This window comes from Sciurus carolinensis, chromosome 4 (assembly GCF_902686445.1).
Source record: "Sciurus carolinensis chromosome 4, mSciCar1.2, whole genome shotgun sequence".
Classification (NCBI taxonomy): domain Eukaryota; kingdom Metazoa; phylum Chordata; class Mammalia; order Rodentia; family Sciuridae; genus Sciurus; species Sciurus carolinensis.
This window is the reverse complement of record NC_062216.1, coordinates 69474799-69501136: the sequence shown is the minus strand read 5'-3', so window position 1 is coordinate 69501136 and position 26338 is coordinate 69474799. Positions and strand designations below refer to the sequence as shown.

The 26338-nt window shown below is 44.4% G+C and overlaps 1 protein-coding gene across 2 annotated transcripts in view; it reads left to right on the top strand.

Moving 5' to 3' along the window:
- Positions 1 to 25010, top strand: part of Cracr2a (calcium release activated channel regulator 2A) — a 131670-nt gene extending 106660 nt beyond the window's left edge. Inside the window, exons 15-20 of one of the 2 annotated variants that reach the window (XM_047550077.1) lie at positions 2655 to 2736; positions 2810 to 2924; positions 15567 to 15668; positions 17900 to 17976; positions 19415 to 19460; positions 22885 to 25010. In XM_047550077.1, coding sequence (XP_047406033.1) covers positions 2655 to 2736; positions 2810 to 2924; positions 15567 to 15668; positions 17900 to 17976; positions 19415 to 19460; positions 22885 to 22890 — 428 coding nt within the window. In that variant the 3' untranslated portion in view covers positions 22891 to 25010. Of the gene's footprint in view, positions 1 to 2654; positions 2737 to 2809; positions 2925 to 15566; positions 15669 to 17899; positions 17977 to 19414; positions 20537 to 22884 lie in introns of those variants that run through there. The other variant, XM_047550076.1, reaches the window with a different exon arrangement.
- The last annotated feature ends 1328 nt before the right edge of the window (positions 25011 to 26338 follow it).

The window sequence follows — 26338 nt, the reverse complement described above, 5'->3', positions numbered from 1 at the left end:
AGAGAACTACCTAGAAAAACTCCACCTCGGACTTTTCTCCTCGACAACTTGCTGGCACTCCCTACTCCACATCTCTGCTACCCAGTGACAGTGTGAGCCTGTCATCTCCAGAAAGGTTACTGTCACCTTTCTGGGGTCCCTCAGCCCAGATCTGATTCACACCACCTCTGCAACACACTTCTAGTGACAGTGGCTCCTGACTTCACCTGTCATGCAGGAACCAAACAGCTTGCAAACTGAAGGTCACCTCCGTGTGGTCACTGATTGCTACAGCTAAACTTAAAGATCTTAAACACCCAACTTACCCACCCCACACACACATTCCATATTGCCTTAGTTAACAGAAGAGGAAAGTGAACCATCCCCAAATGAGGTGAAGTCATGTCCCCATGGTCATGCTGCTGGGCAATGGCGGAACTAAGACAGGAACACAGAGCACAGGTTCCCTGCCTGGACCTTTGGAGCTGGTGGTGGTCTTAAAATCAGTTTAATACAGGACCTCTGACCCCATGTTATTATAGGCATGTGCCACCATGCCTGGCTCTGTCCAGGTTTTTATTGGTACATTATAATTACAAATAATAGTGGGGTCTGTTGTTACATAGTTGTATATGCACACAATATAGCAATATAATTTGGTCAATTTTATCCCCCATTGCCTCCCTAGTCCCTGCTCCCTCTCCCTGATCCCCTTCCTCTATTCTTCTGGTCTCCCTTCTGTTTTCATGAGATACCCTCACACACACACACACACCTTTCTTTTCCTATATCCTCTCTAGCTTCCACATAAGAGAAAATCTACAAGCCTTGACTTTCTGAGTTTCACTTATTTTGCTTAACCTGATGTTCTCAAGTTCTGTCCATTTTCCTGCAAGTGACATAATTTAATTTTTCTGAATAAAACTCTGTTGTGTACATACCACATTTTCTTTATCCATTCATCCCTTGACAGATGCCTGTGTTGGATTCATAATTTTGCTATTGTGAATTGTGCTGCTATAAACATGGGTATGCATACATTGCCATAGTATGGTAACTTTAGTTCTTTAGGATTGTTCTTTAAGACCTTAGTTCTTTAGGATGGGACTGTTCTTCAGTTCTGAGTCATATGATGTTTCCATTCCTAGTTTTTTGAGGAACTTCCTTACCGATTTCCATATGTCATCTGTTTTGATGGGAACGCTTGACATGGGCTTTCTGGGTGCAATTAAACACTGGGCATCCTGTGCTTGATGCACTGCTGTGTAGAGCAGTGAGCCTCAGAGCTGAGTTTGCACCTCATGGCAGCTGCTGGCCAGCTTGGGCAAGGCACAGCTGCTGGGCTGCGCTACTCCATCTCTCCATGGTGCATGCATGTGTACATGTGCGTGTACATATGTGTATGTGTAGATAGTACATTTCATGTGGATGTCACAAGGACAGTGAAGATGGAAACATGGCCAATGAAAACTCTGAAAATACAAAGCATTCTACTTTATTTCTTAGTGCAGAAAAATGCACTCCTGTCTCACCCTCACCTGTGAAGCAAAGGGCTTCTAGAGTCCCTGCTGGTTCTGACATTCCAGAAGTGGATGACCCTCTACCTCTCCTCTACTCACAGCAATTTCAATGCACTGGCCCCTGGCTCGATGACATTTTCCATTTCCTGCCTCTGCATTATCTGTCTGGTCTCTTCTGTCACTCTCTGTCCCAGCTGCTATTGCTATTTCTATTCCTGAGCCCTCCAGGGCCAGAACCTCACAGGCTTTTCTGAAGGTGGGAGGGGATGCCCTCAAGATCTGTGGTCAGGTACTTAAGCAGGGAAGACTTTCAGAACATCTTTATGCATTTGCAAACGTTCTTACAGGTGGCAAGAGAGAGGACTGTCTAATATAGAAGGGCCTTATGGAGGTTGTTATATCCAAGGGCTGCTGTCAGGTACAAAATGCATGTCACTCTCTGAGGTAGAGGACCCCAGGGAGCATTACACTCCTGGAGAGAAGATTGTGAATGGCCTAGTGATGGGTTAGCAATTCTAAACCTATCTCAAGGGCAAATGCAACCATCTACTCCTCCTTCCATGCTTCCTCCTCTTCTACACACATCTTTGGATTGACTGATGGAAATCTTAAAGTATGATCCAACCTCTCAGGGTGTTTGAATTTTATTAGGGAAACTTTGAAAGGATTTTAGCTGAAAGAAGAAAGAGAGTAGAGAAGGGAGGAAGGAGAAAAGAAGGGGAGAAGAGGAGGGAGGGAGGGAGGAAATTTGGGGACCTTCTTTCCTCCTTAATTTTCCAGTGGGGAAGTAAATTCATGAATACTAACAATTGTCTTTACACTGACATATTGCTTTTATGATTATGGTATTGCTTGATCCTCCTATAGGATCCCTAAAGACCTTGCAAATTACATTGCAATGAGGAGCTTGTAGTTGGGAGAGGTTGAGTGACTGGATCAAAGTCCCACAGGAAGTAAGGGCAGAGATAGATCAACTCATTTCCCTTGCCACCCAGTCCCATGCTCTGTGTATTTCCCCGCGCTGCCTCCCAGGAGCTGCACAGGGAGGGTCATCACCCTGGACCTGACATGATATCACCCTGTCCCCATTTCCTGATGTGGAAGTGAGGATGCCTCTGGCCCAGGGCAGCCCTGACCAGCCCATTCCACCCACAGGCATCGATTACCACGTGAAGACAGTGAATGTGGATGACTCCCAGGTGGCCCTGCAACTGTGGGACACAGCAGGGCAAGAGAGGTGAGGAGCTGCCCCTGGAGGCCTGGATTTCTGGGGAAGGCTGTGTACCTTGACCCCTGGCTTCCTGTGGCAGGTATCGCTGCATCACCCAGCAGTTCTTCCGGAAGGTCGACGGTGTCATCATCATGTACGATCTCACGGTCAGGCAGTCGTTCCTGTCAGTGCGGCAGTGGCTGAGCAGTGTGGAGGTAAAGATGGTCACCCTCCTAGGGACTCTTTCTTCCCTGCCCACTCCCTCCTGCTCCTTTCATAGCCTGATTCGGAATTCATCTGCCCAGGAACACACTGCATCAGGCAGTTGCCCATGTGGTCATCCAGATCCCCATGGCCATGCTAATGAATCAAAAACCAAGGAGGTACACACAGTCCCCACTCTCATGGAGAGAGGGGACACAAGAAATACTGATTATACCAGTGCTCCAGTTTGAATGTCCCCACCAAAAATCATGGTGAAATCTGACCATGAGTCAAATTTGTGAGACTTAATCCACCTATGGTATTGGAGGTGGGACCTTTGGGAGGTAGTTAAGGTTACGTGAAACCATAGGTTGTTGCCCTAATCCAGTGGGATGGTGGCTTTATAAGAAGAAGAGGAGAAACCTGAGCAAGGGTAACCTGTCTTGTCATGTGTTCCCTTGTGGGGTCTTGGGACTCAGCGGAGTCCCCACAAGTGACAAGGACCCCACAGATATAGCTGATATTGAGCTTCCCAACCTTCAGAGTCATAAGCCAGATAAGCTTTATTCTTTACAAATGTGGTGTCCAGTTATAGCAACAGACAGACTGAGACAACCCGTAACTGTGTCATTACGATTGCCGTGCCCTAGGAGTGAGGGGGATTGCCTTGGGAGAGGGACACAGAGTGGCATGTCAAGGAAGGTTCCCCTGAGGAATCAGTGTTTAAATTGAGTCACAGCTAGCTGAATTCTTCCCTCATTCTTTTTTTAATGAAATTTATTTTTTATTTGTTCTTTTTAGTTCTACATGACAGTAGAATATATTTTGGCATATCATACTCACATGGAGTATAACTTCCATTCTTGTGGTCGTACATGCTGTGGAGTTTCACTGGTCGTGTATTCGTATATGAACACAGGAAGTTCGATTCATTCTACTGTCTTTCTCCCCTCATTCTCACCACCTCTCTCTCACCCACTGAGTCTTTCTGGCTCCACAGGGTCCAGCTGCACCCCATCCAGGAGCCACTCCATGCAGGGTTTGGGGGGTCTCTGTCACAACCCTTCCGGCAGGGCAGCATACTCAATGGCACGAGTGCTCCAACCTTCCTCCAAAACCAGAGGCCTGGCAGGACTCTGGAGCAACAGTGTTCCTCGAATTCTGGATTACCAGCAAGACCTACTTTCTTGATTCATACTGGCTATATATTGCCTTCTAAGTGCAAAGCACTTCCTGCTCAAATGCAGGTTCATCTTTAACACCTCTATGCAGATTCTCAAGGCCAAGGGTGGTGTGGGCATGCCACTTAATTGCTTTCACAAAGCAATTGGGTAGCTTGCACTGATCACTTCTAGCAGCAGGACCCATCATTTGTTCATGCATTTGTGAAAACACCACCAGGCACTGCTCTGGGGTCTGAGAATTAAGGCAGTAAGGAAAAGAGACAGAGCTCCTGCCTTCATGAGAGTGTGTTCAACCCTCTGCTCCAAGCTCATGAGGCCTTATGTAGTCCTTCCTGTCACATACTTCTCCCTAGGGTAAATCCCATGCTTCCCCACTGAATACCCTGCCAGACCCTGTGCCTCCTGAGAACTGAAGTTGCATCTTCATGACTGTAACCAGGTGCTTGGCATGGGCCCCAAGTAATTGGTGCTCAATGAATGTTGGATGAATGAATGGATAGATGCTCTATTGTCATAAAGGCACAAAACTGGACTTACTAATTTCTTCATCCGCGTTTGTGCTAAGACCTATGATTTATCCCACTTATATCTGTTTTTTGTGTGATTTTGAAGGGCTGAGCCACTCCCTTCTGCTATTAATTTGCATCCTTCCCATTACCAAGAAAAATAAGGTACAGAATGGAAACTAGATTCAAGGGTTTCTCAGAAATTTTCATAATACAAACCAGTTTTCAAAAAATTACTGTGCATAAAATACAAATGAGGAGCCAGGCACGATAGCACAAGCCTGTAATCCCAGTGCTCACGAGGCTGAGGCAGGAGGATGATGAGTTCAAAGCCAGCGTCAGCACTTAGCGAGGGTCTGGGCAACTCAGAAAGACCCTTTCTCTAAAAAAAAAGAAAAAAAAAGTTAAAAAATTTTAAAATTTGTTCTAATTACTTATACATGACAGTAGAATGCATTTGTTCACTTTGATATATCATAGATAAATGGTGTATAATTTCTCATTTTTCTGATTGTACATGTTGTAGAATCACATTGGTCATGTAGTCATATATGTATATAAGATAATAATGTCTATTTTATTCTACTATCCTTCTTATCCCCATATCCCCTCCCCTCTTTTCACTCCCCTCTATCTATTCTACAGTAACTCTATTCTTCCCTAGTGATACCCCATTGTGAATTAGCATCTGCTTATCAGAGAGAACATTTGGCCTTTGGTTTTTTGGGATTGGCTTATTTCACTTAACATGATAGTCTCCAACTTCATCCATTTACCAGCAAATACCATAATTTCACTTTTCTTTAAAGCTGAGTAATATTTCATTGAATATATACATACCACATTTTTTTTTATCCATTCATCTGTTGAAGGGCACCTAGGTTGGTTCCATAGCTTAGCTATTGTAAATTGAGCTGCTATAAACATTGATCTGGCTGCGTCACTGTAGTATGCCAATTTTATGTACTTTGTGTATAAACCAACGAGTGGGATAGCTGGGTCAAATGGTGGTTCTATTCCAAGTTTTCTGAGGAATCTCCATTACTGCTTTCCATAGTGGTTGTACCAATTTGCATTCCCACCAGCAATGTATGAGTATACCTTGCCTGTATTCTTGGTGATTGCTATTCTGACTGGAGTGAGATGAAATCTTAGAGTAGTTTTGATTTGCATTTCTCTAATTGCTAGAAATGATGATCATTTTTTCATGTAGTTGTTGATCAATTACATTTCTTCTTCTTCGAAGTTTCTGTTCAGTTCCTTAGCCTATTTATTAATTGGGTTTTTTTGTGTGTGTGTGTTAAGTTTTTTGAGTTCTTTATATCCTAGCAATTAATGCTTTATCTGAGATTCATGTGGTAAAGATTTTCTCCTATTCTATAGGCTCTCTGTTTGCATTATTGATTGTTTTCTTTTGCTGAGAAGAAGCTTTTTAATTTGAATCCATCCCATTTATTGATTCTTGATTTTACTTTTTGTGTTTCAGGGATATTTTTAATTAAGTCAGATCCTAGGCCAACATGTTGAAGATTTGAACCTACTTTTTCTTCTATTAGGCACAGTCTCTGCTCTAGTGCCTAAGTCTTTGATCCACTTTGAGTTGATTTTTGTGCAGGGTGAAAGATAGAGGTTTAATTTCATTTTATTACATGTGACTTTCCATTTTTCCCAGCATCATTTGTTGAATAGGCTATCCTTTCTCCAGTGAATTTTTTGGCACCTTTGTCTAGTATGAGAAAACTGTATTTATGTGGGTTTGTCTCTGTGTCTTCTATTCCGTACCATTGGTCTACATGTCTGTTTTGGTGCCAATACCATGCTGTTTTTGTTACTATAGCTCTGTAATATAGTTTAAGGTCTGGTATTGTGATGCCTCTTGCTTCACTTTTTTGCTAAGGATTACTTTGGCTATTCTGGGTCTCTTATTTTTCCAGATGAATTTCATGATTGCTTTTTCTATTTCTATGAATAATGTCATTGGGATTTTAATAGGAATTGCATTGAATCTGTATAATACTTTGGTAGTATGGTCATTTTGACAGTATTAATTCTGCCTATCCAGGAGCATGGGAGGTCTTTCCATCTTCTAAGGTATTCTTCAGTTTCTTTCTTTAGTGTTCTGTAGTTTACATTGTAGAGGTCTTTCACCTCATTTGTTAGATTTATTCCCAAGTATTTTATCTTATTTTTTTAGAGGTTATTATGAATGGGGTACTTTTCCTAATTTCTTTTTCAGTGAATTCATTGCTGATGTATAGCATTTGATTTATGGGTGTTGATTTTATATCCTGCTGCTTTGCTGAATTCATTTATTAGTTCTAGAAGTTTTCTGATGGAATTTTTTGGATCTTCTAAATATAGAATCATGTCATTGGCAAATATTGATGGTTTGACTTCTTCTTTATCTATTATTTGTATCCCTTTAATTTCTTTTGTCTGTCTAATTGCTCTGGCTAGATTTTCAAGGATGATGTTGAATAAAAGTGGTGAAAGAGGGCATCCTTGTCTTGTCCCAGTTTTTAGAGGGAATGCTTTCACATATTCTCTGTTTAGAATTATGCTGGCCTTGGGTTTAGCATATGTAGCTTTTATGATGTTGAGGTATATTCCTACTATCCTAGTTTTCCTAGTGTTTTGAATGTGAAAGGGTGCTGTATTTTGTCAAATGCTTTTTATGCATCTATTGAGATGAGCATATGATTTTTTTAAGTCTCTTGATAGTATGAATTATGTTTATTGATTTCTGTATGTTGAATCAACCCTGTATCCCTGGGATGAAGCTCTTTGATCATGGCAGGAGGATGGAGAGTTCAAAGCCAATCTGAGCAACTTAGCGAGGACCCGGGCAACTCAGAGATACCCTTTCTCCAAATAAAATATTTTTAAAAGGGCTGAGGATGTGGCTCAATGGTAAATTACCCCTGGGTTCAATCTCTGGTACCCCACCCACCCATTAATCTCTGGTACACTCACCCACCCAATGAGAAAATATGTTTTGAAGTATAGTGGATCATCTGTACTACAAGCTAAAATGGCACACAGACAATGTATTGCTTTTCCTCCTCCTCTCCCTCCTCCTCTTTTTCTTCATTGTTGTTGGCAGCACCAGGAGAGCTATCAGAGATTGCCTAATCCAGTAATTTTTAGACTTGTGTTCTCAGGGCCCTGAAGTCAGACTGACATTCCCCAGAGTGGCTAAAGCAATGTTAGTGGTCACAGTTCTGGGTCCCTCATCTCCCTTTCTCAGTCAGATCTGTTCAGTTTTTGGTTTTGTATAGGTCCAGGTATAGTTTTATTAGGCAAAATTCCCTTTGAAAAATCACCAATTTATTTCAATCTAGTTCACCTGTCTCATTCTAGAATGCAGAAATTGAGGCTGTAACTTCTTCAAGGCCACCCTTTCTTTTCCCAGAGGCAGACATTTAATCATCCTCCAATATCTAAGTTATGCTATATACTAGAATTGGACAGAGACAGTCCAAGATTAATGAGAGTAGATGGACACAAATTTATGGAACTGTGATCTCTGCCATCATTAAGGGTATAGTTTCCAGGGCTCCTGTTTTGCACAGAGAACTGGGATCCAGCAAGAAAAAGAACATCAGGTTGAATGCGGTGGTGGAGGTGGAGGTGAAGAAATCTCGGAAGGCCTATCTTTTGCATCTTGGAGCTTAGTCATTGTCCAGACAGGTGTACCAAGCACTGGATGCTTAGTGATTCCTTGGTGGGATAGGACTGACAGTACCATCAGCAAATGCCTGGTAAGATATCCGTGGAAGCCTTGGAGCACCTGTGGGCTTGAATGCCAGGCTGAGGTGATAAATTCATACTTGTCTAACTCAGGATTATCTAAGTATGCATAATTTGTAGTTAGAGTTTTTCATTTAAAAGAATTTTATCAGGAGGTATAATTAAACTCTAAATAATGATTCCAACACCAGATAAACTAGGATCACCTTTAAGAGCTTTTAAACAGTGCTGATGCTAAGATCTTTTTTCCCAAACAGATGATCCACGGCCTGGAAATTGAAAAAAAAAAAAAAAAATTGAACAGCTCCCCTGGTGGTTTTGATTTTCAGTCATCAAGGTTCCCAATCCAAACAAGAGCTTCTCAAACTCCCCAATATCTGGGGCTCTTGCTAAATTGCAGGCTATTTCAGTAAACTGAACTGGGGACTGAGTTCTTATATTTCTAAAAAATTCTCAGGGAAGGACAATGCTGTAAGCCCAGGGACCACCCTTTGAGTAACAAGGCTCTGAATCATTTTTCAAAGACATTCCTGCTGGGCCTGGTGGCACACACCTGCAATCCCAGCAGCTTGGGAGGCTGAGGCAGGAGGATAATGAGTTCAAAGCCAGCCTCAGCAAAAGCGAGGTGCTAAGCAACTCAGTGAGATGTAATCTCTAAATAAAATTTTAAAAGGGGTGGGAATGTGGCTCATTTTTCTAGTGCCCCTGAGTTTAATCTCTGGAACCCAAAACAAGAAGATATTTGTGACCTGTCCCCCAAAATTTGCTGAGCATCAACTGCATGCCCAGCATTCACTTGGCATTCCAGAGGTTACCATATGATGAACCAGGAAATGCATTCAGTTCAGTGGCACAGGGATTCAGGAGCAAGCACAGTAGGCTGTGTCAAGAGGCAGAGTATGTGTCAAAGGTGTGGAACAGAAGCATCATAATGCAATTATTCTCCTGATTCTTGAAAAGCTAAGTCATTCTACCTTGGCAACCAGCAATCAGAGATGTCAGGTGATAGATTAAAACTTGACACCTAATTTGATTCTGAGGGGAACTGAAAATAATAAGTACTTTATATTTGTGGAGCACCTTATTTTTCCAAAGAGTTCCAAGCACTTTACCAACTCCCTCGCCGGGGGAAGGAGGGTGGAGGGGGAGCTTTAATAACAGTCTTCATGGTTCTGAAGCCTTATTATTAACTGAATGGTGGCCAGCTGTTCGCAGTGCCCCTTCCTCCCTCAACCTGAAAAGCAGTACAAGAAAAGAGGCCTTAAATCTCCAGACATGCCATAGATGGGCAGCAAGAGGTTGTGTGGGGTAGGAACAGATGCTTCGGGGAGGCAGTGGGAAAGGAAGTTCTTACCATCCCAGCTCAGCCACTTCTTGGCAGTACACTTGGGTCAGTCATTCAGTAGAGTGTAGACCAATGATCTGAAATGTTCCTACTGACCCCAAGTTCTATAGTAGATGGCACTGGGCTCTCTTAAGGGAGCCAGGATAGAGTGGAAGTATGTGTGAATGAGAGGACCCTTAGTCCCTTCCACTCAAAGGGAATCAAAATCCTCATGCAAGAAAATACCTACAGTGTTAGTCTATTTTTAATTACTATGACAAAACATCTGAAGAAAGCTACTCATGAAGAAAAGAAGTTTGTTTAGCTCACAGTTTAGAAGGATTCAGGGAATAGCACCTGTACTGGCTCAGCTCTGGTGAGGATCCTCTTGGCCACATCACGTGTTGGCAGATCACATCATGGCAGGAGCACGTGTGAGAGGAAGAAATCACATCACTAAACAGGAAGCCAAAAAGAAGAGGAGGGGTCAGACTTACTCTCTTTATAACAACCTTCTCAGGAGAACTAAGCAAGATCCCACAAGAACTACCTTCATCCTTTCCCAGGATAAAGTGACCTTATGCCCTCCCACTGGTCCCCACCTCTCAAAGGTCCCACCTCGCAACATCATGCTGAGAACCATAGCACCTGCCCTCCTTGATGAGGTGGAAGGCTTCTGCTGTCACGACTCTTCTGCCGTACCCCTCCCAGCATTCACTCCACCTGCGCAGCTTCCCCTTGCCTGCAGACCCTCTGAGAAGAGGTCCAAGCTGGGTCCAGCACTCTGCCAGTTCTCCTGTGCACATCACAGGAAGTCATTCCTGCCAACTCAGCATTCCCAACCCATTGGTAGAATCTATCTAACCATTCCAATTTAAAGAAGACACTGCTCAGGCCCTAAGTGCCCCATATTAAGACCATGGGACAAATGAGACCTCTGAAGACTTTGGGACCTGTTTCAAGTACAGAAAGAAGACTTGGACACAGGCCTGTATGGGCTATTTCCCCTCAAATCCAAATTGTTGGTCCCCAATATCTCTAGTCCTGGAATGTTAAACTTCTTGTTTAGATTTTTTTTTTTTTTGTCATTCTGATAGCACTATTATAATGGCAGTCCATTTTATGCTTTGAATTAGCCCTTACTGCTTTGCCTCTGTGACTTGTTTTTAAAATGGACAGGTTTCTTTGTCTTCCTCTCTCCCTGCTCCTAATCTCTCCCCCTCCCTAATCTCAGGGGAAACAAGATAGCCTTTATTCCCCATCCTAGGCAGAGTTATCAGTCCTTGAGCACACAAACCACCACAAGACCCAACTAATTCAGACTTTGGGGATGGCACCAGAAGGTCTTAGAAATTACTAGCTCCCAAATTAACAAGTGAATTACAACTCCAACAGAGAACACGTGGAATGTAGCCTTTGAACCACCTCTCTAAAAGTCCCCTGCTTCCCTTGATGAGCAGAATCACAGCTTTTGGGACAGAAGTCCCCTGTGTTTCTTTTTTGCTAGCAAAGCAATAAACTTTCTTTTTCCTTTTTCTCAAAACCATATCCTCATCATTGGATTAGCATCAGGGACAAGGACAGAGCTTTCAGCAACACTATAATGTTGGAACTGTAAGTCAAGGAAGTAGAATATGACTGAACTGGGTGAGCCAAACAGACCTGTATCTCTGAGTTGGAAGAAAACTTAGAGATGAACGCAAACAAAAAACTTGGAGATCAACACAATTTTTTATATAGGTGAGAAAAATCAAAATCCAAAGAAAGGAAGCAAGTTGTCCAAAGGCACCCACAGCTTGTCAGTAGCACAGCCATAACTAGAATCTAGGACTCTGCCACTGCACTGTGCTTCTCTCTTGTCACATGGTCCATGGATGAAATCTGCTGCTGAGAAATAGGCATTCATTTCTTTTTCAGTCCTTCTTGAGTTCTTCGACTGAAGGGGTTCTGGCCCACTTCCCTCTCCTTTCCTGGGTCGCAAGCTAAATTTCATTCTCTGATCTTTGTCCTTGGTGACAATGTATAGCATGGAGCAAAAATAGCAGTTTGATTTTTTTTTTTCCCCACTTTCCAAGTTGAGCTTGAAGTGCTGGCAGTTTAAAACGAACTACACAAATAAATCTTGTTTTGACTCATAGTCCAGGGGGTGGATAAATATGGAAACCCCCAAGATATAATTTCGCAGTCATTTTTTTCTTAGCATAACAGCGTACTTTAATGTGCTGAGAAATTTTTTTGTTCTGGCTCCAGAGAAATAACAGCACCATCCCAGCTAAGTGCTTTTTCATGCCTCCCAGCAAATAGATATTAACACACACACACACACACACACACACACACACACACACACACACACAGACATGCCCTACAACCAACCAAATCCAGCAGCTGCACATCCTGAGCTGAATGCCAATCCCCTGCTCCACATTGACAGCTCTTGTTATTTAAAGTCAGAGATGGGTAATCTTTTGAATTTCAACATATCTGTCTTCCCAAAAGCTTAAGTTCAGAGAAAGGCAGCAAAAATGATCGAAGGCGTCGAGAGAGGCTTCTATGTTGGAAGGTCCTAGAACAGAAAGCAGCTCTAGAAGTCTATTTCATAGATCAGAGATTAGACTCAGAGAAGAGAGACGATGGCAGAGCCCCAGTCTCCTGAGGGCAGGTTGTGTTGTCTCTGGCTGAGGAGCTAAGCTCTCTCACTCTGGCCTGTTTTACCTCTGAGATCTTTACTAGCATCCATAAAGGTATCAACAACAGAGCTCACATGGACCTGAGATTTGTTCACCAAAGCCCCAGGGGCTTGAAGGAGGTACACTTTGGACCTTGAAATGGAAGAGTGGAGATGGAGACGTAGCTCATGGGTGGAGAGCTTACCTAGTATGCGAAAACCCTGGGTTCCATCCTCAATGCCAGTGGGGCAAAGAGAGGTGATGGATAATTATGAACCTCTTTATACTAAGTGGCAGACAGGTTGAAAAAGAAAGTTTGGAAAAAGAAAGGTTAAAAGTATAGACATAGTTCAAGACTTTTGGACTTATAGTTGGAGAGGACCATGAGACACAGATGCCAACCCCAGTTCCTCCCTGTGTCCCTGTGTCTCTGTATCAGAGACTAACCTCAGGTCAGGGTGATGAGAACAGGTTTCCTGGGATAGCACACTCTCTGATCCTATGTGTGTTCTCATTTATTTTCGCCATTTCTTAAGAGATGGACTGACTTCTCCCCTATCAGTGGCAGGCCATAGCCACTGGAGGGGAGGAAGTAAGTTGTCCAGAGTGGTTGCATAAGAGGAACAATGCAGAGAACAGAAACCACAGCTCCAGCTGGGTTCTCTGCTTCTTTTTCTGCTCCTTCTAAACTCTTTTATTTTTATATTTAGGAATTACTTTTAAAAAGAAAGAAGACCATTCCTTTTTTTCCCAAGAGACAGCACCACTGTTCATAACGCACAGGGCCTGGAATTTGGACTTATGGCTTGTGGCCTACATTGTTCCTTTTGGTCATTCATTCTCCCTGCTGCAAGTGAGGAAACTGCAGCCATCATGTATGCCAAGTAATAACAAAAATGCAGGTTAGAATTCTACCCTGAGATTTTCAGTCTGATGCTCATCTTTTTAGAGAGTTTCCATGTCAAGAAACCCCACAAGCCTTAGTCATTCCTCACACATAAATCTACAAATATATCTTTCTCATGTTCTCTAAACAGCAAGTCTTCTGGCCCAGTTCCCTGCTTCCTCCTCTTTTTTTCCTTTTCAGTGAAAAAACTCTTCACAAAAGTATTCAGTCTCACGCACAGTTGGAGAATGGGGAGTATTCCCATTAACTAAAACGCTGGCTAATAGGGAACCATCACAGTCTATATGCCATGAGTGAGTTACTCACTTTCAGATAATTGGAAGATGGTGCAATCTATTTAACACATCGATAACAGTGCACACAATTTATTAAATTAAATTAATTTATTTATTTATTTAGATTCTAGGAATTGACCCCAAGTGTGCTTGATCACCAAGCTACATCCTCAGTACTTTTTTTCACTTTTTATTTTGAGACGGGGTCACGCGAAATTGCTTAGGGCCTAGCTTAGTTGCTGAGATGGGCCTCCAACTTGTGATCCTCCTGCCTCAGCCTCCCAGGTCTCTGGGATTACAGGCGTGTGCCACTGTGCCCAGTTTAATTTATTTTTGATGAATCAGAAGACACTGTAAGATCTTGAAGTGCCTTTGAGTCATCATTGTGCACATTAATTACCATCCTACCAATGGATACCATTTTTAGAGAGTTCTATTTAGTAAGATACTAAACAGCAGAGAGTTCATTAAATTAAGAATCTAGACAGAAAGGTGAGAGAATTGTAGACCCTGAACGGTTCCCACAACTCACTCAGTGACTTCATTGTCAAATGTTCTTTTGATTTCTTTGAGTCTAATGTTCTCATTTAGTAAATGAGAAAATTTTTTCTACTACTGAACTGCAATAAAAACAAATGTGCAGATTCAGGAAACACTGAGGCTTTAATTTGAAAGGTAATAGCATTTAAACTTAAAATAGACATTCCTTTCAGATGGACTTTAGACAGTTATTTGAAATGCAGCAGTAAAGTAGCTGAAGTATTAGCAAAACTGTAACTGCTTATAAGCTTCTGTTATCCCATAGTCCCCTCTGTTTAGTAAAACATTTGGCTATGATGAATAACTATTCGTTACTAAATTATGATTAAAAGCCTCTAATTAAATATTTCACAAAGTAAAAATAACAACCTTCTTAAATATGAACATTACCATATTTACTCACTGAATAGCTGTGCATCCTGGGGCCTTTGTTCTCATGCTGTTCCCCCTTTCAAGGAAGGGCAGAGACCCCGGGGAAGCAGGCTCCTGGCTGATGTGCCACAGCCAGTGCAGGAGTAAATAGAATTAACACCTTGAATGAACCCAAGAAGTGCCACTGAGGGGCTGCTATAGCTCAATGGTACAGTGCCAGCCTGGCATGTTCAAGGCCCTGAGCTGCATCTCCAGCATAGCTGCTATGGCCACATAATTCTTTCTCATGAAGAACTTTCTTTAGAACCATGGCACTCAGTGACATACATCTGTAGTTAGGCACACAGCAATCATTTATGGAGCTCTGTGAGCCCAGTACCATGAGCCAGATTTGGATCCAACCCTCAGGGAGCTTATGTAGCTTATGTACCAATGAGGCCACTGGAGATACCACTTTTTTTTTTTTTTTTTTTTGCACCGGGAATTGAACCCAGGGACACTTAACCACTGCACCACATTCCTAGCCCTTTTTTATATTTTAGAGACAGGGTCTTGCTGAGTTATTTAGGGTCTCACTAAAAATTGCTGAGGCTAGCTTTGAACTCAAGAGCCTCCTGCCTCAGCTTCCCAAGCCACTGGAATTACAGGTGTGTGCCACCGTGCCCGACTGAGATACCACTTCCAATCAAAGCTGCCTGAAAAATAGATCCAAACCATGTTGATCAATTCCCTTTGTCCATTCTGGTTCCTTAGACTAAGTCGGGTCACTTAGAAATGCCCTCAAGGTAAGCCCTGGAAAGAACATGCAGTCCATTCTTGTCAACACTCCCCTCATCCTGCTCCCTCTCCTTAGCACACCTGGGAGCCTGCAGGCTCCATTCAGATCCAGGGACAGTGGTGAAGAAAGAGCAGGTACTGCGTAGAGACCAAGAGGCAGGTCCAGGCATCTTGCAGAAGCATGGTAAACTGAGGTTCTCAGCGTGACTCTGGCTCTCAGCTGTTGGTCATGTTGTGGCAGCGGGGCACTCTCAAACCAGGTTGTATCTTTCCAGCCAGCATTTTAAGCCTGCCTGCCTGGACTTTCCTGTGGATACTTCTCTCAATTGAGGGATTATCTGTTCTTTAGGAGGCTGTGGGAGACCATGTTCCCATTCTTCTGCTGGGCAATAAACTTGACAACGAGAAGGAGCGAGAAGTCCCCCGGGGCCTCGGAGAGCAGCTTGCCAAGGTAAGAACCAGCATTTCCACCTCTCTGGGCAGGATGGGAGCCCCCAGGTAGTCACCAAGAATCTTGGTGAGAACTTCTGGAAGTCCCTTGAGAAGGAAGCAAGATGGGTGTCTTGGCATCGTGGGAATGGCCTGGCTTCTGTGCATGGAGAGCTTTCCATAGAAAGGCACATATCATTAGAAGAGTTGGCTAGGGACCACTGGGTATGGGGAAATATCCTAAATCCCATTCCTTGGAATGTAGAATCATGAATTACATAATAGATAGTCAGATGTTACTTATTTCAATCCCCCGCTGATGTTTGAACCCCATCATCTGTGTCACTACTTGATCACTCTCAAGGATGAGAAACTCACTATCTGTAGGGTGGTGTGCTCTTCTTTGGGCTGCTCTGCTCGTGAGTCATTCCTTCTGTCAAGTTGGAGCCTCAAGATACATACACTCAGGACAGGCACTAGAAAGTCCATCACTACAATCAGCATCAACCCCCTGGCCCAAGAATGGGACCAGTATAGCTTAATGGAAGCCAGGCCATCAGGCAGTGCTCGCTTGTTCCTGGGCTTCTTTTGTTGCCTGAGTTTGGTTTTCATGGAGCTATACATCTGGGAGGACATGCATACTGGCCAACTCTGGGATTTCCCAGTTATTAGTGCACTTGGTCTGAACAGGAAGTCATGAACTCAGAATCTGGGAAATGAGCACAGGTGGAAGAAACCCAAAAAGAAAGGAAGAAGACGGGACTGGCAAGTGTCTAGATAGAGGGTCACCAGGCGGTTACATGTCTACAGTTCTGAAATCCAAAGCACTCTGAAGACAAAGTTTCTGTAGCATTTCATCTGGCAGAAGAATCTGACTGGAACTGACATGGGTCTTTACCTCACTTTGAATGATGAATATTCAAATGTCTCACTGAAGAAATGCTAATTTATTTGATTATAGAGTGCAGTCCCAGATCCCCTGAGGGTATTTTATAATATATAGTAATACATGCATTACCTTTCAAAACTTCAAAAAATTCTGAATTCCAAAATATAGCTAGATCTAAAGATTTTGGTTAAGAAACTGCAGACTTGTATTATTATTATTCCATTTTCTTTTCTTCTTTTCTCTTTTCGATCTGTTAAAAAAAAAAAAAAACCAGTGAGACACGAGTTGAGTGATTCATTCAAATTATCACACGGCTCATCAGTGGTGGGATTGGCACTTGAGCTGTGCCCTTCTGCTCCCACCCCCACCCCCATTTTTGAAGTCTTTACTCTTTGTCAGACTGACCCAGAGTCAGGGTCTGATACAAGTGTGGACAGGGAGAGATGAGTCTATGGCCACACCACCCTGAACACACCGATCTCTCTGATCTCGGAAGCTAAACAGGGCAGGCCCTGGTTAGAGCTTGGATGGGAGGCAGGGTAAGATGAAGTATGTGGGGCTGGGTGAAGAGGGCAGAGGAAGGATCTGAGTGTGGGCTGGGGGATGGGGAAAGCTGACTGCAAGCCAGCTGCAGCCACAAACACATCCTCACTCAACGCATCTGGATCCCCACAAGCATGAGCCCACGCCATCAGCATTTCCATAATGAAGCAAGCACTCTTAATGGCAGGGAGAAATGGAATCGAGTGAGCCTTGGCCATGGGCCCCCCATGTATGCAGCACAGCCTGATGAGGTGATGGACAATTGTCCTGTGCCCCAGTGCTGACAGCCTGGGTAGCCAGAGTGTCCATTACCTGGTGTGGAGGAAAACTCAAACTTGGAGTGTCTCACAGAACACCAGCATCCAGGGCAAAGCATGCTGCTGGGAGCCCTGACATTTACTAAATGTGTGACCTGGATAGGCCACCTGCCATGGCCTTTCAGCCTCGGTTTCCCTTCCTGGGAAGTGGGAAGCACAGTGCCTGCCCTGGCCTTTGTGCCTCTGCCTGCACCCCAGGGCTGGTGTGAGCCTGAAGTGAGCACATACAGTCTTGAGAGATTGAAGAAAGTGCACAGTACTCGGGCAGCACACAACTTTGTTGTTTTACAATTGCAATACTCACCTGGGAGAAATGCATAGAACTTGCATCAGTCAAGGGAGCCTGGGAGCCAGAAACCAACCACCCTGGAGTGAGAAGGGTGTGGAGAGTTGAAGGGTCTGAGGGAGGACGGGAGGGTGGTAGGCAGAAGCAGACAGGGCATTCCCCCCACCTCTCACAGTTCCCTCTTGCTCCCCCAGTTCTCTCTTGTTTTATAATTCTAGGAAAATAATCTGATCTTCTATGAATGCAGCGCCTATTCTGGTCACAATACCAAAGAGTCCCTACTCCATCTAGCCAGGTAGGAGGACAGTCAGCAGGTGGACCAATCTTCTGAGCAACCTGTGCCAGGCCTGGTGGGGGCATGTGTTCCACTCCACCCAAATCACACCTCTGGACCCTCCCTTTCCGTGGGTTCTAGGACTCTGAGTTCAGGCTGTGGGGACCAATGACTTTGTGTGGGATTCAGTGGTCAGGCAAAGCCTTTTGAACACATGTCCCTGTCTGTCACACCACTGCAGTCTTCTGAGTCTTAAAGACTGCTTTTATGCAGATTCTTTTTAAAATTCAAATGCTCTTGGGAAAGGTCATATTAGCAATTCCTCAGTACTGGCTAATATCAAAGCAGGGATTAGTTGGTAACCAGCTGGGAACAAGTCTGGGTTATAATAGGAGTTCCTGGGGTGGAGAGTGGGGGAACCAGAGAGAGGCAGCACTGTGCTGGGGACTCAGTCCGAGGTACCCACAGTCATGGTTCTAAAGGAACTGGTTACACAGAAAGACTTGTTCCTTAAGACCCTGCCTACGCCAAAATTTTAGAAAACGAAACCACACTGGGAGCCATTTTTGATACTTAGGCATCCATTTATTTATTTTTCCATCTGGGCATTCATTCCGTTCCATCCATCCACCTATCTGTCTAATAAATACTGAATAGTGCTCATGTCACACTCAGTACTCATACTTGGGCATTTGAAATATTTGAATTTGAGTAATTAAGAACCCAGAGCAACTCTTACATGCATTGAGAGGTTATGGGTTATGGTATATACCCTAGGGAAAGTTCTAGAGTTTCCTCTGCCTCTGACTCCCTGGGCAAAGCTCTCCGAGCTTTGTTGGTAATGTAGGAACATCAATCACCCTCTCACAGGTTGTTGTGAGAATCAAAGGAGACATAGAAGATGAAAGCACTTGGAAAGTATAATGCAGGGATAAGATGCTTACCATTATTTTTAATCCCTCACCTCCTACATTTCATCTGGAGCTGTGGCCACATGGCGCAGCCCTTCTGTAGAGTTAACAACCAATAAATCTATTTTCTGAGCTCCGACAGTGTGCCAATCACCATGATAGGTGACACAGAGGCAAAGGCACAGGCTCTGCCTTCAAGCAGCTCATTCTCAGGTGAGGGATATGGCCAAAGAAGTGGGGCATTGTGACTCTGGGTGGTGGGTTCCAAGAGAAAAGGGTCAGAGTCAAATCAACCAAGAGTCAGGGGGGCTTCAAGAGGAGGTGTTTTGAAGGATCCATGTGGATTAAACCATTTGGTCTTAAAATTATAGTCACACACCCTGTCCTACCCGGAGGAGACTTTAAACATGTTGTCTGATTGTCTGGTGAAGTGGGGAGCTTTCTGCATGACTCCAAAGGCCTGGCACCTGTAAGGGTGGCTTCCATGCAGCCAGCTCCCAAACCTTGCAGGTTTTCTGCTACTGACCCTATTTCTTACCCTCTCCTAGGTTTCTCAAGGAACATGAAGACACACTGAGGAAGGATACCATTCAGGTTGGTCGTCCTGCCAAGAAGAAATCCTGCTGTGGTGGATAGCAGGGTCTGTCTTCAGGGACTGGTCCCACAGAAGCCTAAGACCTCAGGGCTTCCTCAATCCTGCAGATTGGCTGCTGTGTAGCACCACCTGGCCAGGCCCATCCAGAACTTTGTCTTTGTCCTGATTGCTTCCTTCAAAAGAAGGGAAGCACAAGTGGTCAGGAATGCTACTCTTAGAGCATCTTGGAGTCTATTCTCTCCTTTCTCTTCTAAACTCCAGACACCCAGAGATTTTTGTTTTGTTTTCCACCAGCTTGGTTTCCTGGGGGAAAGAAACAGAAGAGGTTTTCCAGAAAATCCACCTTGTGCCTTCTCTACCTCCTGCCTCCTCCCCGTGCCCTTAGGAGCCTCTGCACTGTGTTTGCCATGGCAACCATGCAGGGCAGACTTGCAGCTTCCTGTAGGCCACAGATGTATCATTTGGGCAAGGCCAGGGTGTCTAGTCTTGCTCTGGACCCTGTTCTCCAGAGGCCAAAGTGATGCTCTTGGTATATGCTTCCTGCAACTCGAGGTTGCTGGGAGAAGCAAACCAGGGAACCCATATTCTATTCTGCCCCTCCAGTCCAATGCCAGGGGCTCTGCTATTTCCCTAATCCCAAACTTTAGACCCCTTAGAGGTCACAATGCCCTCTGACTTTCCCCCCTCTGGCTCTCTGGATCAGGGCCTCACAAAGAACCCACAGCCTTTCCTGCCTCCTCCCCCCTCCCACAGCCCTGACTCCAGGGTGGACTGTAGGTGACGAATTCTTGCCTGGAGTTAGGGAATGGGCTTACTTCCTACTTAACTTTGAATAAGAGATGAAAAGAAACAAGGGGGGGGAACCATCTGCTGCTGAAGGGAACGACCATTTCTGGAGGGTATAAATAAGGTATATATAGCTATATAAAAGCCATTTTCTAAATGTTTCTCAAAATAGCTCTTTGAAAAATCGTACATGATGATTAATAGGGTAGATTGACAGGCCGGCAGTGAGGCACAACTCTAGGTCCATAGTTACTGACTTCATTATATTTTATTTTCCTTTATTTCAAGGGACTGCCTCTTTTTTTTTTTTTTTTTTTTTTTTAACTGTGGCTGTGGTGTTGACATTTTGCTGGTGTTTGAGAAGCAAACCGAGTATAGTTGGTGGCTTTGCTCAGGGCACTTGGACCGAGAGAACAAGCATGGCCCCTGTGGGGTTCCTTCAACTGGGTGGCAGTGCATTCCCAGTCACTGGCCAGGGTCCAGCATCACTGGCTGGCTGTTGGGGTGCTGGTAAGGGCATTTTTGCCCTGGGTGGCAGATTAGATAAAAAAACAAAAAAAAGTCACAAAGATCATGCCAGTATAAGTCCAAGGCTGCAGACTCAGGTCCCAGAGGAAAGTGGGTGGTCCATACTCAAGTGGGGCACACTAGGATAGAGAAGGCAGAGGTGTCCACAGGCCTCCAGGAGGATGGATGGAGACAACCCCCACGTAGCCAAATGGACAGGGAGAAGCCACTAACGAGGGTTCCCAAGGAGGTTGCTCCAGCTTCCTCCCCAGACCCCAAAGACCCAGAGTCCCCCTAGGTCTCCAGCAAGTGCCTTTTTGCAGTCTTCTCTCTCTCTGATCCAGCACTTGCAGGAGAGCCCATAGAGGGTGCTGAGCAAAATCCAAGCCGGAGTTCCTAGAAGTGCTTCTCGATCTTAGCAAGCCAGCTCCTCCCTGGGCCCCTGCCTTGTCTAGAAAATGGAGGGATTGGCTACTTGATGCTCCAGAGCTTCCTGCTCAGATGCTTAGGTGGCCTTCATCAGCGGGCCCCAGACCCCACTCTGAGAGAACTCACAGGAAACTCCTTTTCTAAGGGAAAAGCCTCATAAGTGGCTGTAGCAGGCAAAGGGGAGCTGTGGGACACCCAGAGGTGGCTCTCAATACCTGTGTGTATATGTGTGGTGGGCAGGTAGAAGGTGGAGAGAGAAAACCAGATCTGCTTCTGACCAAAAACAGAGATAGAATTGAAATTATGGGAGGAGTAGGCTACCCCTGGGGTTCCCCAAGCCCACAGATGCCTTTATCCCAGGTACCTCATCCCTTTCTGGGTTGCATTCTCCCATTTAGAGGAGGGTGCGACCACACCGGTGCCAGGCCTCCTGGCATGTGGAGTAACTCCCATGATTCTTCAAAGGCCCAGACAGAGGAAGCAGGGGCAGGGACACCTTTGCTGCTCCTTTCTCCAGCCTCACTGTAAAAGAGTGTAGTTCCTTGTCCCTAACTCACAACCTCCCCTCCTCCCATTCCTTTTAAGCTACCATGTGGATCAGAAATACCCACATGGCTGTTGCTCATGGACAGACTACTCAGAAGAACCTTCTGGCTCCATCCCATTTGCATTTCGGTAGTGACCTTGATCTAATCACTGAACCCAGTTTTCTCATTCATCTGTAGATTGGAGGTTTCAATGTCTACCTCACAGGGATATTTCAAGTACCCAAGGGGACAATGGAGGTGAAGTTTTTAGCACAGTACCCAGTACCTAGTAGGTTTTAATAAGTCGGGTCAATTTTGGTTGTCAACATTGAGTTGCTACCTAGTCTACTTGCCTTGCTTCAGTTTCAAATTTGTATCCAACTAACATTACCAAGCACCTACCCTGAACTGAGCCCTTTCACAAACACTACCTCAGTGAGTGCTTCTTTGCCCAGCCCATTTACTAGGTTTTGAGCTCAGACCTGGCTTTGCCCCTTGGCCTTGCTGTTCTTGGCTTTTGTGCATTCCCGGGTTTCCTGATTTTCCTGTCAATGCCCACATCCTAGCAGAGCCTGATACATGATTTCAGCAATCTGTTATAGTTCCCTCCCTTTGAAGACTTTTTTGTCATTATTTTTTCAAATATTCTTTCTACCTCTTTCTCCTTCTCTTTTTTCCTTCTGGAACTTTCATTATGCATAACTGGCACTCTTGATGGTGGCCCACAGGTTTCTGAGACTCTGTTTTTTGTTTTTCTTTGTGGCCCTTAGACTGGATAATCGCAGTTGATCTATCTTCAAGTTCATTGATTCTTCCTTCTACCTGATCAAACAGAAATTTTATGCATATTTTAGTGAATTTTTCATTTTCATTATTGGATTTTTCAACTCCAGAGTTTCTATTTGGTTTCATATCATAATCGTTCTGTCTTTATTGATGTTCTCTGCTTGGTAAGACACTGTTCTCATCCTTTCATTCTTTGGACATGGCTTCCTTTAGGTGTTTGAACATATTTTAGTTTATATTTCAAATCTCAAATCTTCCCTGGGCACAAATCAAGTTCTACTCACCATCCCCTGCTGCCTGCTCACATTCTACAAAACACAGCTAGGAATCTGGTTTCATTCCACTTCTGACCACCTCCCTAAAGTCTCTCCTCTCTTCTGAATTGAAGGAGTGAAGAAGTCCTTGAGATCTGAGAAACCCTTCCCTCTACCTGAGCTTCTATATGCCCTGCGGGCGGCGAGCTGCCCAAGGAGGTGCTCAGTCCCTTGGGGAAGTCAGGGGAGGCCAGACATCCTCAGGCAGGACTCCCTGTGCTGACAAGAACACTCTGCGAGGCTCTGCTCAGAAGAGATGGGTGTGGAAAGACAGTAAATCGGATCTGAAGCTAGGAGTGAAAAGGCAGTTTACTTCAACATAAAAAAAAATTACAATATAGATGCATAAAAAAACCCACGACCAATGTGGTCTGTTGCTGCAGGTTGAGATCAAAACCTCAACTTGTCTTTCTGAGAAACAGAAAGAAGCTAAACAAATTCAGTTAGAAGCCACAGGTCGGTCTTTATGTGTTATTCCTCCCTCCTTATGAAGAGGGGTGATTGGCAGGATACAGGCACTTTCTGAACCTCTGACACCCCTTCCTACTTCTGTTGGTGTTTCTATTAATAGATCTATTAGTTACCAGCAATAGCAATAACACAGAACATCATAACTCCACCTTTCACACAATTCAGTGGAACCAATTTAATCAAAGTGCCCTACTTAGAGAACAGTGCTAGAAATCATGGGGGTTGGGAAACCATATGGTGCTTGGCAGATGACTGAAATCAATGTGGAAACTGAGGAGCACAGGTGATGCTGTGTCATTTATCACCCTGGGGCCAGGGCTGAGTCAGGTCCAAGCACTGACCCTTGTTCTAAGCTAGGACTTCATCAAGGCTTTGGCTAGGATTCAAAAGTGGTACTTGGAGACCCTTGTTATAGCACCAGGAGACTCTTCTTCCTACAAATGAGGACACCTAGGACCAGTAATGACTGTACTATCATAATGAATTATGGCTAGATTCATCTGACCTATAAAAATAAATACCGCCCATAAAAACACTGCACTACTAAGCAAAAATGCCTGAAGAATGCAGAAAGAAGGGGATTACATTTTTTTAAACTTGGGAACAAGAATTGAAACGTGGATGTGGAACTCAGCATGGATTTGAGAAATGCAAGGGTGGAAGTGGGGTTCACGGAGCAGGTGCTGCGCTGCGTCAAATGCAGAGCGTCAGGTGTGGTCCAACAACAGGCGCACGGGCTCCTCAGCCCCTTTGTAATGATGCTAGTTGTACCATTCCGCACCGTGGTTATGCAAATATGCTGCCTACAAGGCTCTAAAGAGCAAAAAGCTGGACCAGGAACTGCTCCAAGTTCTGGAGGGCAGGAACATTCATCTCTGAGCCTCATGTTTGGTCCAGTGTCTGGCAAACCACGTTTGCCTTATAGGGATTGAGAGCACAGCATCATTTCTTGAGGACAAGGTTTTCCCCCTCCAGGCTGGAGCTGCTCCACTGGAACCCCAGGGTCCCAAAAGTTGGACAACTGAGTCTCTGTGGCCTAGGCAGACTGATGAAGTTTGCCTCCCTGGTTCAAATGAGGTGCTGTCTCTGGCTTTTGCAAGAACATCCTGGGGAACATTCCAGCTCTGCGATTCAATGGCCTTCAGTGCGATGCCCATCAAAGCATTCTCTCTCACCCCCCTGCAGCCTCTCCAGCTGCTGCCAGTGGCAATCTATTATCCTCAGGCAGCCCAACAACTCAATTTAACTTGGATTCCATGCCTCTGTGCATACAAGATGCGTCCTGCTCAGTTCTCTTTCTTCCTGGTGTGGAACCAGCTGTTTGTACCCAATCGTACCTCTCCCAAAAGCTTCCTCTAGCCTCCGAAGACCTGCTCAGAATAAGAACCTGCATACAAATTATTAAACCTTGGGCAAAATCTGGAACAGCTGGATTCTCTGAATCCACTTCCACATCTGTAAAATAACACTCTGTCTTACCAACCTCTCACTTATTTGGGAAAGCAAAAAAGTCTAGGGAAAGAGTTAAATCAATGGAAAAGCTCTGAATAACTGATGGCTACTACATCATCAGCTGTTCCCCGCCCCCACCTCTGCACTCTATGCAAAAGGCCAAAGCACAACAAGGTAGGATAGAGAGACTGTTCCTTATAAGCTGGGGAGTCACGGGTCACAAAACTTCCCATTTCCCCTTAAAAGGAGAAAGGTAAAACATACATTCCTTCCAACTAGACACTTTACCAGGTTTTTTTTGTTTTTTTTTTTTTTTTTTTTGGTACCAGGGATTGAACCCAGGGCACTTAACCACTGAGCCACATCCCCAAGACCCCACCCCTGCTTTTTTTTTTTTTTAATTTTGAGACAGGATCTCGTTAAGTTGCTTTTTAGGGCCTTGCTAAGTTGCTGAGGCTGGCTTTGAACTTGCAATCTTCCTGCTTCAGCCTCCCGAGTCACTGGGATTACAGGTATGTGCCACCCCACCCATCTCTACCATGCTTTAAAGTTGCATAGGGGGCCAGGGTCATAGAATACAAGGTCTTGCTAGCATGATTCTGACCATTGTTTTTTATATTTAGCAAACCTGGTATAGAAGAGACACTAGGTGGGTGAATGGATGAGTTTGCTGCCCAGGGAAGATTTTAGATAGTGCATTCCTGAAACACCTCCCTTCATATATATGGGATATAAAGCCCTTTCACATCAGGGCAGTGAATACTTCTGGGGATGGCTGGTGGTGATGGCTGCACAGGCAATATTGTGAATGTACTTAATGCCATTGAATTGCACATTTTCAAATAGTTAAAATTGTAAATTTTGTGTTATGCATATTTAACTGCAATAAAAATTAAAGAAAAAAAAAACCATGTTCACAAGCTTGTGTGTTCCATGAATGGAAGAAGGAATGATTCTTTTCTGTTCCTAGCAACTGAAACCTAAGCTGCTGTGTTGGTCTCAGGATGCAACAAGGGACGAGGGATCCACAAAGGAAAACAAGCTGATTTATGGCCCTGGGAGCCGAGGGTGGGGAGGTCTAGAAGCCCACAGGTGTAAATTAACAGCCACTGCAAAACCTGAGGACATCTCCGCTGGAGGACCTCCAGCCAGCCTTCATGGACTCTGCAGAGGGAGCCTCTGTGCTCCTGGTACCTCTGCCCACCATACACTTCTCTTTGTGAGTTTGCCACCATCACCTGCAGACAGACTCCCTGTTGGTAGGAACTCTGTCCTGCATGCCAACAGGAGCACCTAGCTTGGCCTTGAGTAGATAGAGTGTATTGAATAACAAATCACCAAATGATGAAAGTCTTCGGTTGTTCTCGGAATTTTGTTGCATTGACTATAGCAGGAAATAATATTCATGAGCATTCCAAAATATTTTGGACTTGCAGAGATTTTCATGGTAATCATCTCTGGTAAAGAAGGATTGGCCTAGAATAGGGAACCTGAGCACTCTGTTCAAGGAGGAGGGCCTGACTTTGGCATTAATCTTGTTCTGAGTGACCCAGAACAGGAGGAACAGGACTGGAGTGAGCAGGACTGGAACCAGGGAAGTTCGAT